Here is a 16724-nt window from a genome sequence, read left to right as displayed (position 1 = left end):
AGGGGAAAAGGAATATTAAAATGACACTATCTCCTACTTCTTCCCCTTTGAACCCATACATCCTCCCTTCCCTTCTTGGGATGGGGGTGGGACAACTCAACCTGAGGGGAGTGGAGGAGAAGAGAGATCAAGTATTAGGGAAAAGACCATTGGCATGGGGCCCTTAATCAGCTGAAATATCCAGAATGCCCTGGTGAATGCAAGTGAAGCCCATTATTACTTTACCACAGATTCAGCTACTGTTTAATCAGCTATTTTTTTGAACAAACTGCTATGTGGGATTATATAGCAGCAGAGTGATAAGATCAAGGAGGCGACTGATTGACACCTCATCATATATGTATTACAAGTATCTTGCAAAGTATCCCCAATTAAGCTTGCAATATAGCATTAAGCCAATCAATACTGCATCTTCAACACACTGATCAATTACAACTATAATTAAATTACAATACCAAACAATGACAGACAACGATAGAGAGCATTCCCAATATTTGTTTGTAAAGCTACGGAATGGTAAACTTATATAAGAAACAAAAATTATTTATAAATCAGGCAAAAGTTACTTTATGATCAGTTGTACTTTTTCAAGGAAATGTATTATAATTAGACAAACTATTTTCTCATAACTGCATACCTGGAAAGCAATAGCTTGGCTCAAGCTATCGAGAGCAGGGTCTTCTCCTTCATCTTCACTTTCCTCCTCCTCCTCTTCCTCCTCCTCCTCACTGAAAATGCAGAAACATCCTTTGAGACTCTTGTCCACAAATCAAAACCCAATCTTTTAAAACAGGTTAACAATATGATATACGCACATTTCTTCTGGTTCACTGATTTTTTTCTTTTTCTTTTTCTCTTTCTTTTTGGGAGGTTCTCGCTCTCCAAGCATATTTTTTGGGCAAGCATAGCTCAAATGACCATAATCCTGTATTCAGAAATGAAGACCACGTTTTTAACACGATGATTAAAATCACAACTTTACAGATAAGGCAAACTGCCATTCTCCACCCTTCAAGGAAATGCTGGTAATCTGCAGTACAATTACATTTTGAATAACGTCAAATTGGGATCGTACAAGTTGCCTGCTCATAAATGTAAATGTTGGGGGGAATTTTACCCCCTGCCAGGACAGATGGAAGAGTGGCGAGGGGGGTTATATTGAGAAACAGGGGAAACCTGACCCCAACCTGCCACGAACATGCCTACTTTCAGTTTAAAAGTAGCAGGTTTGGGGTCAGCCGAGTAACCCACCCTGGAGATGTGGGGTCATTATTTATAATATTGGAATATTTAAGTGAAGCTCCGTGCCTCAGATTTTGTCAATGATTTGAATTTAACAGCTGCGGGCCGGATTTCACAGGGCTCAAGAAACCCGGCAGCTGAAGGGAGGCGGGAGCTGCCAGAACCAACAGGTAAGTGCTTTTGCAACAACACCAACTTGCATTTATATCGCACCTTTAAAGTATGTAAGGAGTCGCACAACACCAGGTTATAGTCCAACAGCTTTATTTGAAATCACAAGCTTTCGGAGCTTTGCTCCTTCGTCAGGTGAGTGAAGGGTTCCATAAAGGCACAGCATATATAGTCAGAGAACAATGCCTGGTGATTACAGATAATCTTTCTAACTGCCCTTTATCACACCTTGGCAGAGAGATAATCACAGCAATCAAAGGAGTGGATGGTGTTCAGATAGGTTAGCCAGGGAAACATTACATCCGAGAATACTGAATACACAAGGGGTCAGATCACAAAGAGAGAGAGAGAGAGAGAGAATGACCAGTTGCATTAAAAACAGATAACTTTTTTTCGCTGGTGGGGTTACATGTAGCGTGACATGAACCCAAGATCCCGGTTGAGGCCGTCCTCGTGGGTGCGGAACTTGGCTATCAATTTCTGCTCGACGATTTTGCGTTGTCGTGGCACGTGTCGAAAGTAGGCACGTTCGTGGCAGGTTGGGGTCAGGTTTCCCCTGTTTCTCTTGAAGGCCACCTTGGAGAACGCTTCGAAGATCAGAGGCTGAATGTCCTTGACTGCTGAAGTGTTCCCCGACTGGGAGGGAACCCTCCTGTCTGGCGATTGTTGTGCGGTGTCCGTTCATCCGCTATCGCAGTGTCTGCATGGTCTCGCCGATGTACCATGCTCCGGGGCATCCTTTCCTGCAATGTAGGAGGTAGACAACGTTGGCCGAGTCACAGGAGTATGAACCATGTACCTGGTGGGTGGTGTCCTCTCGTGTGATGGTGGTATCTGTGTCGATGATCTGGCATGTCTTGCAGAGGTTGCCATGGCAGGGTTGTGTGGTGTCGTGGACGCTGTTCTCCTGAAAGCTGGGTAATTTGCTGTGAACGATGGTCTGTTTGAGGTTAGGTGGCTGTTTGAAGGCAAGTAGTGGAGGCGTGTGGATGGCCTTAGCGAGGTGTTCGTAGTCATCGATGACATGTTGAAGGCTGCGAAGAACATAGCGTAGTTTCTCCGCTTCTTCCGCACCCATGAGGACGGCCTCAACCGGGATCTTGGGTTCATGTCACGCTACATGTAACCCCACCAGCGAGAAAAAGTTATCTGTTTTTAATACAACTGGTCATTCTCTCTCTCTGTGCCTTTCTGGTCTCTCTCTCTGTGTCTTTGTGATTTGACCCTTTGTGTATTCAGTATTCTTGGATGTAATGTTTCCCTTGCTAACCTGTCTGAACACCATCCACTCCTTTGATTGCTGTGATTATCTCTCTGCCGAGGTGTGATAAAGGGCAGTTGGAAAGATTATCTGTAATCACCAGGCATTGTTCTCTGACTATATATGCTGTGCCTTTATGGAACCCTTCACTCACCTGACGAAGGAGCAAAGCTCTGAAAGCTTGTGATTTCAAATAATGCTGTTGGACTGTAACCTGGTGTTGTGCGACTCCTTACATTTGTCCACCCCAGTCCATCACCGGCATCTCCACATCATGACCTTTAACATAGTGAAACGTCCCAAAGCACTCCATAAGAGCATTATCAAACATTTGACACCGAGCCACATAAGATGATATTAGGACAGGAGACTAAATTTATTTCTTCATCATTCCTCTGTTTCTTTCTCAATCCTTAAATCTCACTGGTTAAGAAGCTAAACAGTTGGTCCCATTGGTCACCAAGGTCCCAGATGCCCCGTTACCCACACCGTATTGTTTTCAGCTCACACTTCCAGCAACTTGTAGGGCAAAAAATTTGAGCTGATTGGTGAGGGAAAAAGTGTAACTAATGGGGCACGCCATAAGATGCCCCACTCCAGCAAAATCAGGGCCAATGTAAATAGTAGCAGATGCCAAAAAGGGAGCAATGAAATTTCTTCCATGTGAATATTCACAGAAGCCATCTTGTGTATAACCCATGGATGAAGTGGATGTCCAACAGTGCTTCATATCATCCCACTGTGAAAATTCCATTTTCAAATTGACAACCCCCTGCTAACTTTCATTGGTGCTTTTCTTGCAACGGAGGTTGAATAATAATGTTATGTGATCCCACCTCCTGTCATTTCTCTCCCACCAACCTGCATCATTTCTCTCCCACCACCACCCCCCAATCCCAAGGCCCAATTATCTTAGTCTTCGTAACTTTTTAGGTGAAGTTTCATTTTATTTTTAAGGCACCAAAATCTGTAGGATCACTTGCAGAGGCAACTGAATACCACCAAATGTTTGTAACTAAAGTCGTTCAATCATTTAAAAAAAAAAGACTGCCCCATATAAAAAAAAATTCTTCCCTGATTGAGATTAAAGCCGAAAGAGGAGGGTGAGAAAATTTGTGCAAGGAAAACTTAATTCAAAAATTCTAATATATATTCTAGAATATCAAAGAACTTTGCATTTGATAGGGAGAATCAGCCTTGCTCCACAACTCGCAACAAAGTTCCGACAGTTGACATTATAAGCCTGGTTAGTGGAAATTTTCTTGGAAATGAGTTCCAATTCATTCATAACAAATGTACAAATAATATCCCACAATAATGCTCCAAGTCATAAAACCATTTTTCATAATGTTATGCAATTTCAACTATCAATTTTTTTCTAAGGATTCAATTTTGTTTGTGTCTTAGATTTCGTTTTTAACTGCCATTATCCTTGGGTTACAACGCGTTGACATACATTACATTCATAATTTACACCATACATGATACATTGTGGTAGTGTGAATTTCACCTGAAGATCTGGAGTTGTGTATGATCTTGGGGCTGACAGTGCGGGGTGGCAGTGGGGTTAGTGTTTAGTATCATGTTTTCCCGCCAGGTCTGTGTCTGGTGGATTCTGATTGCTCCAAAGTTTTAATACCAACTTTTTGAGGTTTCAATTAATGCTAGCAGATCTGTCCATTCATCACATTTTGGGTAATTTAACACAGAACCACCTTTTCTCAAAACCTTTTTTGTAGTACTGTCATGTCAGTAAAACCGAAAGAATTGTATTAGAGCTTGTTGCATGTTTTTCAATTAAATGTTTTGTACTCACTCCACATTCGTAACATCTAGATTTGTCAGTATAATTGCGCCTTCTGATGAATTCAGATGCTCTTCCATTGTCAACTGCAATACTCGCTTTCACTGTTCTGCCAAACAACTGCAGTTGAACAGAAAACAGAATCTCTTAATCAAAGGTTTTTATTTCAAAGACAAGCCATTTTCAGTTGAAAGTGAAATTAAAATGGAATTGGGAAAATAAATTTTTAGCTCACTTGCTTGTTGTTAAGCGCCCTGGTACAGTTATATGCTGATTCTCTATCCAGGAATAGGACAAATGCCACACCTTTGCTTTTCCTAGTATCTTTGTCCCTCAATACTGTAACTCTGCAAACAAAAAGACAGTCTCAGCAGGCTTGAATAAAAGCCAAAAAGGTCACTAAACTTAACATTCTTCACAGAAGTGGTTAATTTACTTTGAGTGCCAGTGATGTTACTACCATCATCAAAAATTAGAGCTCTTCACTAAGTAAATCTTGTATATTAGCAAACCCAATGCACTACTGATAGCGTGTCTCTGGGAGCTGCATTTCAGCCAATTCAAGATTAGTTCTTCGGTTCTACTTAAGAGTAGCACAAATGCACTAATTTTAATCAGTCAATAAGAAACGCTCTATCTGGTCAATCAATTAGAATTTTTCACAAAACTATCCTATTTACATGTGACATTGTTGGACAGCGACTAGTTTAATAACAAACTACCAACTCCAGTAAGGCTGGCTAAAACCAGAATAATGATATACATTAAATTCATGAAACTAAAAATCCTAGCAACACATTTAAGTTACATAATAAATGCATGTTCAATGCATATCTATCATCAGCTTGACTCAGCGGGAAGCACTCTTGCCTCAGAGTCAGTAGGTTGAAGCTCCACTCCAGGACTTCAGTGTATAATCTAGGCTGACATTCTAGTACAGTACTGAGGGATTGCTGCATTGTCTGAAGTACCATCTTTTAACCGTCTGTTCCAGTGGTTCAGATCAATGTTAGAAATCCAGTGGCACTATTTGAAGAACAGCAGGCAGTATCCTGGCTAACATTCCTTCCTCAAATAAATTTATCTTATTGCTGCTTTTGTACAAAATGTTTTTTTTTTCTAAGGATTCAATTGGATTTCTAAGGATGCTGCTGTGTACAAAATGGTTTCTGCATTTGCCCACATAACAGTAACACTTCAAATTAGTCCAATGTATGTGAAGCACTTCTGAGACATTTTTGAGCGACGTGTTAAGGCACTATACAAAGAAAGTTTTTCATTTTAAAATCTCTTTGGTCACCATCTGCAATACTGTATTTAGATAAACGCGTTTCAGCATAGATTACTCCACATACATAAGAACATTTCACCATAGTTGCATTTTAAGAACGAGAGCAGCTTCAAAATTGGCTAAAATCCTGTTCCTGATATTAAACTTTATTTCAACAGTAGTAAAATGGAAAAAAGAAACCAATGTACTAATAAATGGCTTTGTTACAAATTTGGCTGTGCGTAGATACCTTCTTGGGTTCAGTGGTGCCTATCACTCCCGTAAGTGGATTATCATGCTCCTTAAATGCCAGAATTGACTCACACTGTCCAATATCTATTCATCAGATAGCATAACCCAAGGGGTGTAACAGTGCATTCCCTTTGGCATACAAACAGGATATCTTGTATTTTGCCCTCATGTGTGCTTTTCCAAACTTTATGACAGTGGATCAAGAAAATGACTTGATGAGACGAGGCCAGATAGAAATCAACAACAACAACTTGCATTTATATAGTGTCTTTATTGCAGAAAAATGTGCAAAGGCACTTCACAGAGGGGTAATCAGACAAAACTGGATACAGAGCCAACGAAGGAGATATTAGGGTTGTGACGAAATGCTTGGTCAAAGAAGTGGGTTTTAAAAGAGTCTTAATGGAGAAAAGGGAGGTGGAAAAGTAGAAAAATTTAGGGAGGAAATTGCAGAGTGTACGGTCCAGGCGGCTGAAGGCACAGTTGCCAATGATGGGGTGAATTGACGGGGGCAGGGGACAGCACAAGAGGCACAGCATTCTGTGGGGAGGGGGGGGGGGGGTTCTAGAGCTGGAGGAGGTTACAGAGATACGAAGGGATTTAAACACAAGGATGAGAATTTTAAATTGGAGGCATTGGAGGACCAGGAGGCAGTGTGGGTCAGCGAGGACAGGGATGTTGGATGAGTGGGACTTTGTGCAGAATATGATATGGGCAGTAGAGTTTTGGATAAGCTGATGAAAACGGAGGGTGGAAGATAGGTGGCCGACCAGGAGACCCCTTTTAGTCGAATCTGGACGTGACAAAGAAAGAACGTGCATTTATATAGCGCTTTTCACAGCCTCAAGATGTCCCAAAGTGCTTTACAGCAAATAAGATACTTTTGAAATGTAGTCATTGTTTTAATGTAGGGAAACACGGCAACCAATGTGCGCAAAGAAAGGTTCCACAAACAGCAATGTGATGATGACCAGATAATGTTTTTAATGATGCTGGTTGAGGGCTAAATATTGATCAAGACACCGGCATGCATGAGGATTTCAGCATAGATGGGCTGAGGCAGGAGTGGAGCTGACCAATATTAAAGAGTGGAATCAGTACGCTCCCTTATTTCACAGACAGCAAATGAACATATAGAACAATTATGATCGGATTCACTTAATTTAATCAGAACAACTTGTCTTTGTGTAGCGATACAAAACAATGAACACACTATGTTTCCCCACATAAGTGGATCACCGTACTTGACTTAAACAAAGTAACTTCTCACCAACCCAGACCGTTCATTGAGCCAGTCCTATTTAACCCTGAGATGAGCTTCCAACCACATATCCATTCCATCACCAAGACCACCTACTTCCACCTCCATAACATTGCCCCTCTGCCCCTGCCTCAGCTTGTCTGCTGCTAAAACACTACTCCATGTCTTTGTTACCTCTAAATTTGACTATTCCAATGCTCTCCTGACTGGCCTCTCATCTTCCACCCTCCATAAACTTAAGCTCATCTAAAACTCCACTGCCCTTATCCTAACTCGCACTGTCCCGTTCACACATCACCCCTGTGCTCGCTGACTTACATTGGCTCCCGATCTGGCAATGCCTCGATTTTAAAATGCTCATCCTTGTTTTCAAATCCCTCCATGGCCTCGGCTTTCCCTATCTATGTAACCTCCTCCAGCCCTACAACCCTCCGAGATCTCTGTGCTCCTCCACTTCTTGCCTCTTTAATCGCTCCACCATTGGCGGCCATGCCTTCAGCTGCCTAGGCCCTCTGCTCTGGCATTCCCTCCCTAAACCTCTCCACTTTTCTCTCCTCCTTTAAGAAGCTCCTGAAAACCTACTTCCAACCATTTTGATCACCTGTCCTGGTATCTCCTTATTTGACACCAAGCCACATTTTATTTGATAACGCTCCTGTGAAGCGCCTGGAGACGTTTTACTATGTTAAAAGGTGCTATATAAATGCAAGTAGTTGTTGTTCTAGTTGTTGTAGTAGTACTCTCCTACAGCCTAACCTTCTCACAGCCTTTGCTGGGCCTGACTGCCCAAAGTCTGTCCTAGCAGCTTCTATCTTAAAAATGTGACTACCCCCAAACATAGGTTTTTCTCTCATTTGGTTAGTTCTGACCCTAGGAAGCAGACTATCATCAGGCTACCCTAGCAACTACACTGTTGCACTTAAATGAATGGAGTCACCTCAACAAGACTACATGTAAACAATCATTGAAACCACTCAAAATTTCAATAAAGCTGCCCATCAGACCCCCCTCTCCCAGTCCTGTTGTCCTGTGGCTTTAATCCCTTGTAAATTCAGTTTAGCTCAATATAATCATTTTTAAACATCTATTGCACCAAAGTCCCCCATGACAGCATAGTCAGAAATCCCAAAGTGAGTAGGCTTCTAAACCATTTACCAAGCTACAGTATTATTGATTCTAAACTGTGCCCGAGAATGCAGTGCAAAATAATATTGTGGTGACCCTACAGAAGAACAGTAGACATTCTCCTTTAGTCAAGTTGTATTACGTCAAGTTTCCAAAGTCTGCTTTTGGAACATGAAATTGAAATAAATTCAAGCTATAAAATGTAGCAGGTCCAATCCGGTTACCTAGCTTAGTGTCTAATTTTCACACATTAAAATTCCATCTGTGCTATTAGAACATAAGAACATAAGAACATAAGAAATTGGAGCAGGAGTAGGTCAATCGGCCCCTCGAGCCTGCTCCGCCATTCAATAAGATCATGGCTGATCTGATCCCAACCACAAATCTAAAGAACACAAGAAGTCGGAGCAGGACCCGGCCACATAGCCCCTGGGCCCTCTCCGCCACCCACAGGGCATTGACCGATCCGAACTCAGCTTCATGTCCAATTTCCTGCCCGCTCCCCATAACCCCTAATTCCCTTTACTTCTAGGAAACTGTCTATTTCTGTTTTAAATTTATTTAATGATGTAGCTTCCACAGCTTCCTGGGGTAGCAAATTCCACAGACCGACCACCCTCTGAGTGAAGAAGTTTCTCCTCATCTCAGTTTTGAAAGAGCAGCCCCTTATTCTAAGATTATGCCCCCTAGTTCTAGTTTCACCCATCTTTGGGAACATCCTTACTGCATCCACCCGATCAAGACCCTTCACAATCTTATATGTTTCAATAAGATCGCCTCTCATTCTTCTGAACTCCAATGAGTAGAGTCCCAATCCACTCAACCTCTCCTCATATGTCCGCCCCCTCATCCCCGGGATTAACCGAGTGAACCTTCTTTGTACTGCCTCGAGAGCAAGTATGTCTTTTCTTAAGTATGGAGACCAAAACTGTATGCAGTATTCCAGGTGCGGTCTCACCAATACCTTATATAACTGCAGCAATACCTCCTTGTTTTTATATTCTATCCCCCTAGCAATAAAAGCCAACATTCCGTTGGCTTTCTTGATCACCTGCTGCACCTGCATACCAACTTTTTGATTTTCTTGCACTCGGACCCCCAGATCCCTTTGTACTGCAGTACTTTCCAGTCTCTCGCCATTAAGAAAATAACTTGCTCTCTGATTTTTCCTGCCAAAGTGCATAACCTCACATTTTCCAATATTATATTGCATCTGCCAAATCTCCGCCCACTCACCCAGCCTGTCTATATCCCCTTGCAGGTTTTTTATGTCCTCCTCACTCTCTACTTTCCCTCCCATCTTTGTATCATCTGCAAATTTTGATATGTTGCACTCGGTCCCCTCCTCCAAATCGTTAATATAGATTGTAAAGAGTTGGGGACCCAGCACCGACCCCTGTGGAACACCACTGGTTACTGGTTGCCAGTCTGAAAATGAACCATTTATCCCAACTCTCTGCTTCCTGTTCGATAACCAATCCTCCACCCATGCCAGAATATTACCCCCAATCCCGTGATTTTTTATCTTAAGTAATAATCTTTTATGTGGCACCTTGTCGAATGCCTTCTGGAAGTCTAAATACACTATGTCCACTGGTTCCCCTTTATCCACCCTATACGTTATATCCTCGAAGAACTCAAGCAAATTTGTCAGACATGACTTCCCCTTCATAAAGCCATGCTGACTTTGTCCTATTAAATTATGCTTATCTAAATGTTCCGTTACTGTCTCCTTAATAATAGACTCCAAAATTTTACCCACCACAGATGTTAAGCTAACTGGCCTATAATTTCCAGCCTTCTGCCTACTACCCTTTTTAAATAACGGTGTTACATTAGCAGTTTTCCAATCTGCCGGGACCTCTCCTGAGTCCAGGGAATTTTGGAAAACTATCACCAAAGCATCCACAATCCCTACTACCACTTCCCTCAAGACCCTAGGATGGAAGCCATCAGGTCCAGGGGATTTATCCGCCTTGAGTCCCATTATTTTACTGAGTACCATCTCCTGAGTGATTTTAATCGTATTTAGCTCCTCCCCCCCGAGAGTCCCCTGTTTGTCCAGTGTTGGGATATTCTTAGTGTCCTCTACTGTAAAGACTGAAACAAAATATTTGTTCAGCATTTTTGCCATCTCCATGTTTCCCACCATTAATTTCCCGGTCTCATCCTCTAAGGGACCTATGTTTGCCTTAGCCACCCTTTTTCTTTTTATATAACTATAGAAACTCTTGCTATCTGTTTTTATATTTTTTGCTAATTTCTTTTCATAATCTAACTTCCCTTTCTTAATCAATCCTTTAGTTACTTTTTGCTGTCTTTTGAAGAATTCCCAATCTTCTATCCTCCCACTAAGTTTGGCTACCTTATATGTCCTTGTTTTTAGTCGGATACTATCCTTGATTTCTTTACTTAGCCACGGATGGCTGTCATTTCTTTTACACCCTTTTTTCCTCAGTGGAATATATTTATTTTGAAAGTTGTAAAATAACTCCCTAAATGAACACCACTGCTCATGTACCGTCTTACCCTTTAATCTATTTTCCCAGTCCACTTTAATCAATTCCGCTCTCATACCATCATAGTCTCCTTTATTCAAGCTCAGTACGCTTGTTTGAGAATCAACCTTCTCACCCTCTAATTGGATATGGAATTCAACCATGTTGTGGTCGCTCGTTCCAAGGGGATCCTTAACTAGGACATTATTAATTAATCCTGACTCATTACACAGGACCAGGTCCAAGGTTGCCTGCCCCCTTGTAGGATCAGTTACATACTGCTCAAGAAATCCATCCCTGATGCACTCAATGAACTCGTCCTCAAGGCTGCTCTGCCCAATTTGATTTGGTAATACTATGATTTAGACACTAATCCAGGAAAGTTAGGCAACAAACCAGTCAATACCATGTTATACCCCCTTCAGAAGCAGCTCTGCAATAAAAATGAAGTGACATACATCCCTCGGAAGGCACTGCAACCTATCTCAGGGAGTGGTTTCATTGCCCGCCTGCAGAGCCTAAGTATTCCAATTGCAGGAAAGCATCAATTTCTCTTCACCAAATGACAAGAAATGATCTATCTATTCAATCACAATTTTTCATAAAACTATCCCAGCAGCAATGGTATCTGCCAGCTATGCACAGGTCTGCAATGATCCACTAAAATTGCTAGCCTGTACGGACCTTCCCCCGACATTTGGGAAAGTCAAGAATATGACTTAGTAACTACACGTACAGTATAAATGAGGAGAATCTGGCATACCCAGAATTAGTTACAGAATCAGGCTTCTAATGGTTCCACGTTAAAAACTTATAGTAAATCTGTTCAATGGAGGAGAACACATTTAACTCTAGGGAAACTTCCACTCAGAATACTACTTATCTTGAGCTATATATTCATCCCAATCAGTGTTGAAACCAATACAGCTTTACTAAGTCATACTTCACAACTTGCAATGCATTGGAAGGATGAAATTTAGGTTTATCCTTTGGGCTGAAGATTTTCTGTAGGTTCAACAAATCAGCTGATTTTGCTGGCTTGGGAATTTTGTGCAGCACTACTACATTTCTCATTGGCATTGTGTGATGTTGGAAAATCATGCTTAAAATGGGACAACTGAGAGCTATGCTGCAAATGCTTTTGAGCTGATTAATACCAAGCATGGTATTCATGACAACATCTTTTTACTTCTCTTGAAGGTTTGAATATCAGAACCCATTTAATAGCAGCCATTCAGTTCCAAGCACTGGGTCACTGTCTTTGGCTGGTATAGTTTTTTGGAGTAAATACGAGTTACCAGATTACTTTCATTTCAAAGTGCCACAGCAGAAACTTACTGAATGTCAATACCGAGTTTACAGTTTTTGGAATGACATACATCAATATTACTTTTCACAATTTTGGTACATCATTTTAACAAACATTTGATCTTGTAAATTTTAGTTCAAGTTGACATTTTTTAAACAAACATGGAAAAAGTAACTTTTTTTCATTCCATCAATACCAGAAATTTACAACAGAAGAATTTCAACAAAATAATTATGTTTCACTTACTTGACAACTGTGCCATACTTGGAAAAAATCTGAAAGGAAAATATTGTGTCATAAATTAAAATCGGTATACTTAGAATGAAAATAAAAGTTGTGCAATTATTAAAATTGCTTTCATTATAAATGTTACTCTTGCCCAATTAACAGCAATATTTACTGGTGCAAGAGCCAAGTTTTCAACCTGGCTGGAACCGACACTCTACAAACAAAACAGGCAATTGTATTTTAAAGTGGCCGTCTGTTCAGTAGCTTGGCAACCATAGACACTGTATTCATTATTCTTGTGCATTGGACTGGGGAGCAACTGTTAATATCAGTTCAACACATAGGTGAGAATAACTAGGAAAAAGAACTCTGCATAACCTTTGAAAGTTCACATTTGTTGGATAACTTTTTTTTAAAAACAACTGAGCACAGTTCTTCAACTCCATTATGTGAATCTCATTGCTTGCTGTACAGTTATTAAGGGTATTAAACAAGGTACCAAACTCCTAAATGTTTAATAACCGTAACAACTTTGTAAGCCATGGGATTCACATGTCAACTCAGATAAATCTGATGTCCATTCTACAAACTAAATCTAACGATCAATGAAAGCTTCAGTTCAGCCCAAACCCATCCCAGTTCCTGGTCTGAGACGAAAACCAGTCTGAAGTAACTGAGGACAAAAGGCTCAACATTCAAATACAACGTACCTAAAAGCAACACGAACAACATGACTATGATCCCCAGGTCTGTTCTGAGTTGGCAGATTTCAGCTGGTGAATGGTAAGGGTGCTACAGGTGGCTGCATTGACTCAAGACTTTGGGTTGTGGGGGAGGGGGGTGGGCGGGGAGGGAGAGATGAAAGAAATGTTGAAAAAAACTCAGTCAGGATTCTTGCTCCTCACCATTGTCCAGTAAACCCCCCCCACTGGAAAGCGAATGTGCATGGATATTGGACCAGGATAGCTGCACAGCCAGTGAAGTACTTTTGAAGTGTAGCCACTATTGTAATGTAGGAAATACGGCAGCCAATTTGCACGCAGCAAGCTCCCATAAACAGCAATGTGATAGTGACCAGATAATCTGTTTTAGTGATGTTGGTTGCAGGATAAATATTGGCCAGGACACCTGGGATAACTCCCCTTCTCTTTTTCAAAATAGAGCCATGGGATCTTTTACATTCACCTGAGAGGGCAGACAGGGCCTCAGTTTAACATCTCATCCAAAAGACGGCACCTCTGACAGTGCAGAACTCCATCAGTACTGCACCGGAGTGTCAGTCTAGATTTTATGCTCAAGTCTCTGGAGTGGGACGCAAACCCACGACCGTCTGACTCAGAGGAGAGAGTGCTACCACTGAGCCACAGCTGACACCTCAATTGTAGAACTGCACACCATCATGAATTAGTGTTTAGGAATGGAAGACAGAAAATCGGAGGGTAAAAAATGATAACTCATGTCCCCTCAATTACTCCCACCCACTTGTAGATGACACTCCCGTATTTAGCAGTTTTTGTTCCTATTTATCTCTGTACGAGGATCAATTGAAGAAGTCACATTAAAAAATAATTGCACTGCAGCAGTTAAGTTGCTCAAGAGGAAACAGATGCATGGAAGAGCAAGCCAAATCGGTTGCCACGAGGATTTCAGTGAAGCATGGTGTGAAGGGTGTGTCAAATTATACTACTACCAGTCAATCTCCTGTGTCATTGAACACAGGGAATCAAGATCAAGTGTAGTCTTCAGGGTGGGGGATAACTGTACTATGGTGTGCAGACAGAATTCAGTCCCCTTTTCGAAGTCATACATTTTGATCTTATTTTTATTATAAATTCCTATGTCCATATTTACAATGAAAACAGCCAATGTAAACTAGTCAAACTATAATTACACCTCCTAACAGTGGCAGCACTGGAGCATCTCCACTGGGGGAGGGTTCAATTACAGCATGACATCATAGCTAGTTTCCATTATAAATCTGGCCATAGGAATTTATAATGGAAAGAAGTTGACAAGGAAGGTGTAGAGGTGCAAGATATTCACTTGTATGGTGAAAAACATCTAGCAGTTCAGCTATAGATTTTGTCCTTTCAAACTTGGGTTGTGTGAGAAAAGAGCATTTTGAGCTGTATAAGAATTGTGTAAGGGTGAAGTGCTGATGGCTTACGTGTCTGTCACTGGTGCATGAGAGCTATTTGATGTGATGAATCAACCCTTAAAGCATATTGGTATCAATATGTAAGAAAGCCTGCAAGTGTAGGATAGCAACTGTGCCCATTTACCTCTGCAATCTGATGGATCACTCATAAAATAAGCAAGACATTTTTACAAACCCGCAGAAATATAGAAACTCAATTTTTCCAAAAACATGTTCAAAACAAACTAAGTTTAACATCTCTAAGCTCAATTTTGTGTCTCAAAATCACAGTTGCTTCCTCATGCACTAAGAGGTTTGATCATATCAATTGTAAAGTCATTTACTTCTCTATTAACAGTCCTAAGAAACTTTTAAACCCAGAACACCCTTGCACCAATGGAATTATTTTAGAAATTTACAGAAAGGATTTTTGTTTGTGAAGGATGTTCAGTTTTCATTTTAAACTTATACCCTCCATATGTTTTGAAATATTATTTTTCTTTATGTCCCCTGTACCACGTAGGGTTCCCTAGCAGAGCAAGCAAGTGATCTGCCTTCATGCTGTTGCCCATTGTCACTGGAGAAATACACTATCATTGCAGGAGTGACCCACCCTCCAGTTTTTCCTTCCTATCTGAAAAGAACATGTGCATGCTCCACAAAAAAAACTCAACTGGATCATGTGTCCTTCAGGGAACAGAGCCTGCTACCCCCACCTGGTCTGGCCTACATGAGTCTCCAGTTCCATACTATGTAGTTGACTCATAATGCCCTCTGACATGGCCTAGCAAACCACTCAGTTGTAAAACTACTGCTACAAAGTTTAGTAAAAAGAAGAAAATGAGACAGACCTATCGGCAATGACCCAGGCATCATACCAGAAGATTAAGGTAATCTCTGTCCAGTCGACCCTGCAGACTTGATAACATTTATTGGACAAATCTAACCCAATCAGTCTGCTCCCAATCATCAGTAAAGTGATGGTACTGTTAATAACTCCTTCCATCGCCTATACATCAACAACCTGTTCACGGATGCTCAGTTCAAGTTCTGCCAAAACCACTCGACTTCAGATCTCAGCCTTGATCCAGACATAGATGCAAGTGCTGAATACCAGAGGAGAGGCAAGAGAAGCTGCCCTCGACATCAAGGCAGCATTCCAATGAGTATGGCACCAAGGAGCCCTACAGAAACTAAGAACAATAGAGTTCATGGGAAAACCCTGAAATTGTGGGGGTCACACAGATACATAGGAAGATGGTCATGGTTGTCAGAGGCCAATTGTCATAGCTCCAGGACATCACGAGTTCTTCAGGCCAATGTTTCCAGCTCAACCATCTTCAGCTACTTCATCAACTATCTTCCCTCCTTCATAAAGGTCAGGAATGGGGCTATTTGCTGTTGATTCCAGAATTCAGCTCCATTCACAACTGCTCTAGTAGTGAAACTGGCCATGCTGACCTACTGCCAGACTTTGGACAACGCCCAAGCTTGGGCTGACAAGTGGTAGGTAACATTCGTGCTAAGTGCGTAGTGATAATTATCTCCAAAAAAGAAAAACCAAAACCCCTCCACAACCTCCAACAACACCACTGCTGCTGAATTCCTCACCATCAACATCTTTGGAGTCACCAGTGACCTGAAGCTTAACTGAACCAGTCATATCAAGAAAGTGACTCAAAGAGCAGAGCAGAGGCTGCGTACTCTGATGAGTGGCTCACCTATTAACTCCATCTACGAGTCTTAAATCAGGTGTGATGGTCGGGTGCAGCGGTAACAACAATCAACAAGCTCGTCATCATCCAAGACTTCACAGTCAGCTTGATCAGCGCCCCTGCCACCAAACTCTACCCCCTCAATCACCTTGGCTGCAGTATGTACTATTTACAGGATGCACAGCAGCAACTCACCAAGCTTACTTTGATAGCACCTCCCTTCCCTACCATCAAGAAGGTCAAGAACATCATCAACATCACGGGAACACCACCTATTCCAATTCAAGCACCGTCCTGACTAGGACAGGTATCTCAGTTCTTTCATTGTCACTATATCAAAATCCTGGAATTCCCCACCTAATACCATTGTGGGGGGTAACACCACAACAAGGACCGCATTGGTTCAAGGAGGTGGCCCACCTTTAACTTCTCAGGACAATTAAGGATGGTT

General features: G+C 41.5%; 1 protein-coding gene across 2 annotated transcripts in view; it reads right to left on the bottom strand.

The window, feature by feature from the left end:
* Positions 1 to 16724, bottom strand: part of zcrb1 (zinc finger CCHC-type and RNA binding motif 1) — a 42179-nt gene that overhangs the window by 13883 nt on the left and 11572 nt on the right. For both annotated transcript variants that reach the window (XM_067999874.1, XM_067999873.1), the window contains exons 3-7: positions 12440 to 12468; positions 4714 to 4825; positions 4491 to 4598; positions 816 to 925; positions 638 to 728 (exon numbers count right to left, since the gene is read on the bottom strand). In XM_067999874.1, coding sequence (XP_067855975.1) covers positions 638 to 728; positions 816 to 925; positions 4491 to 4598; positions 4714 to 4825; positions 12440 to 12468 — 450 coding nt within the window. The remainder of the gene's footprint in view (positions 1 to 637; positions 729 to 815; positions 926 to 4490; positions 4599 to 4713; positions 4826 to 12439; positions 12469 to 16724) is intronic.

The sequence above is a fragment of the Heptranchias perlo genome, chromosome 18 (assembly GCF_035084215.1).
Source record: "Heptranchias perlo isolate sHepPer1 chromosome 18, sHepPer1.hap1, whole genome shotgun sequence".
Classification (NCBI taxonomy): Eukaryota; Metazoa; Chordata; class Chondrichthyes; order Hexanchiformes; family Hexanchidae; genus Heptranchias; species Heptranchias perlo.
Note: the sequence above shows the minus strand (reverse complement) of the source record. Positions and strands in the feature narration are given on the sequence as shown.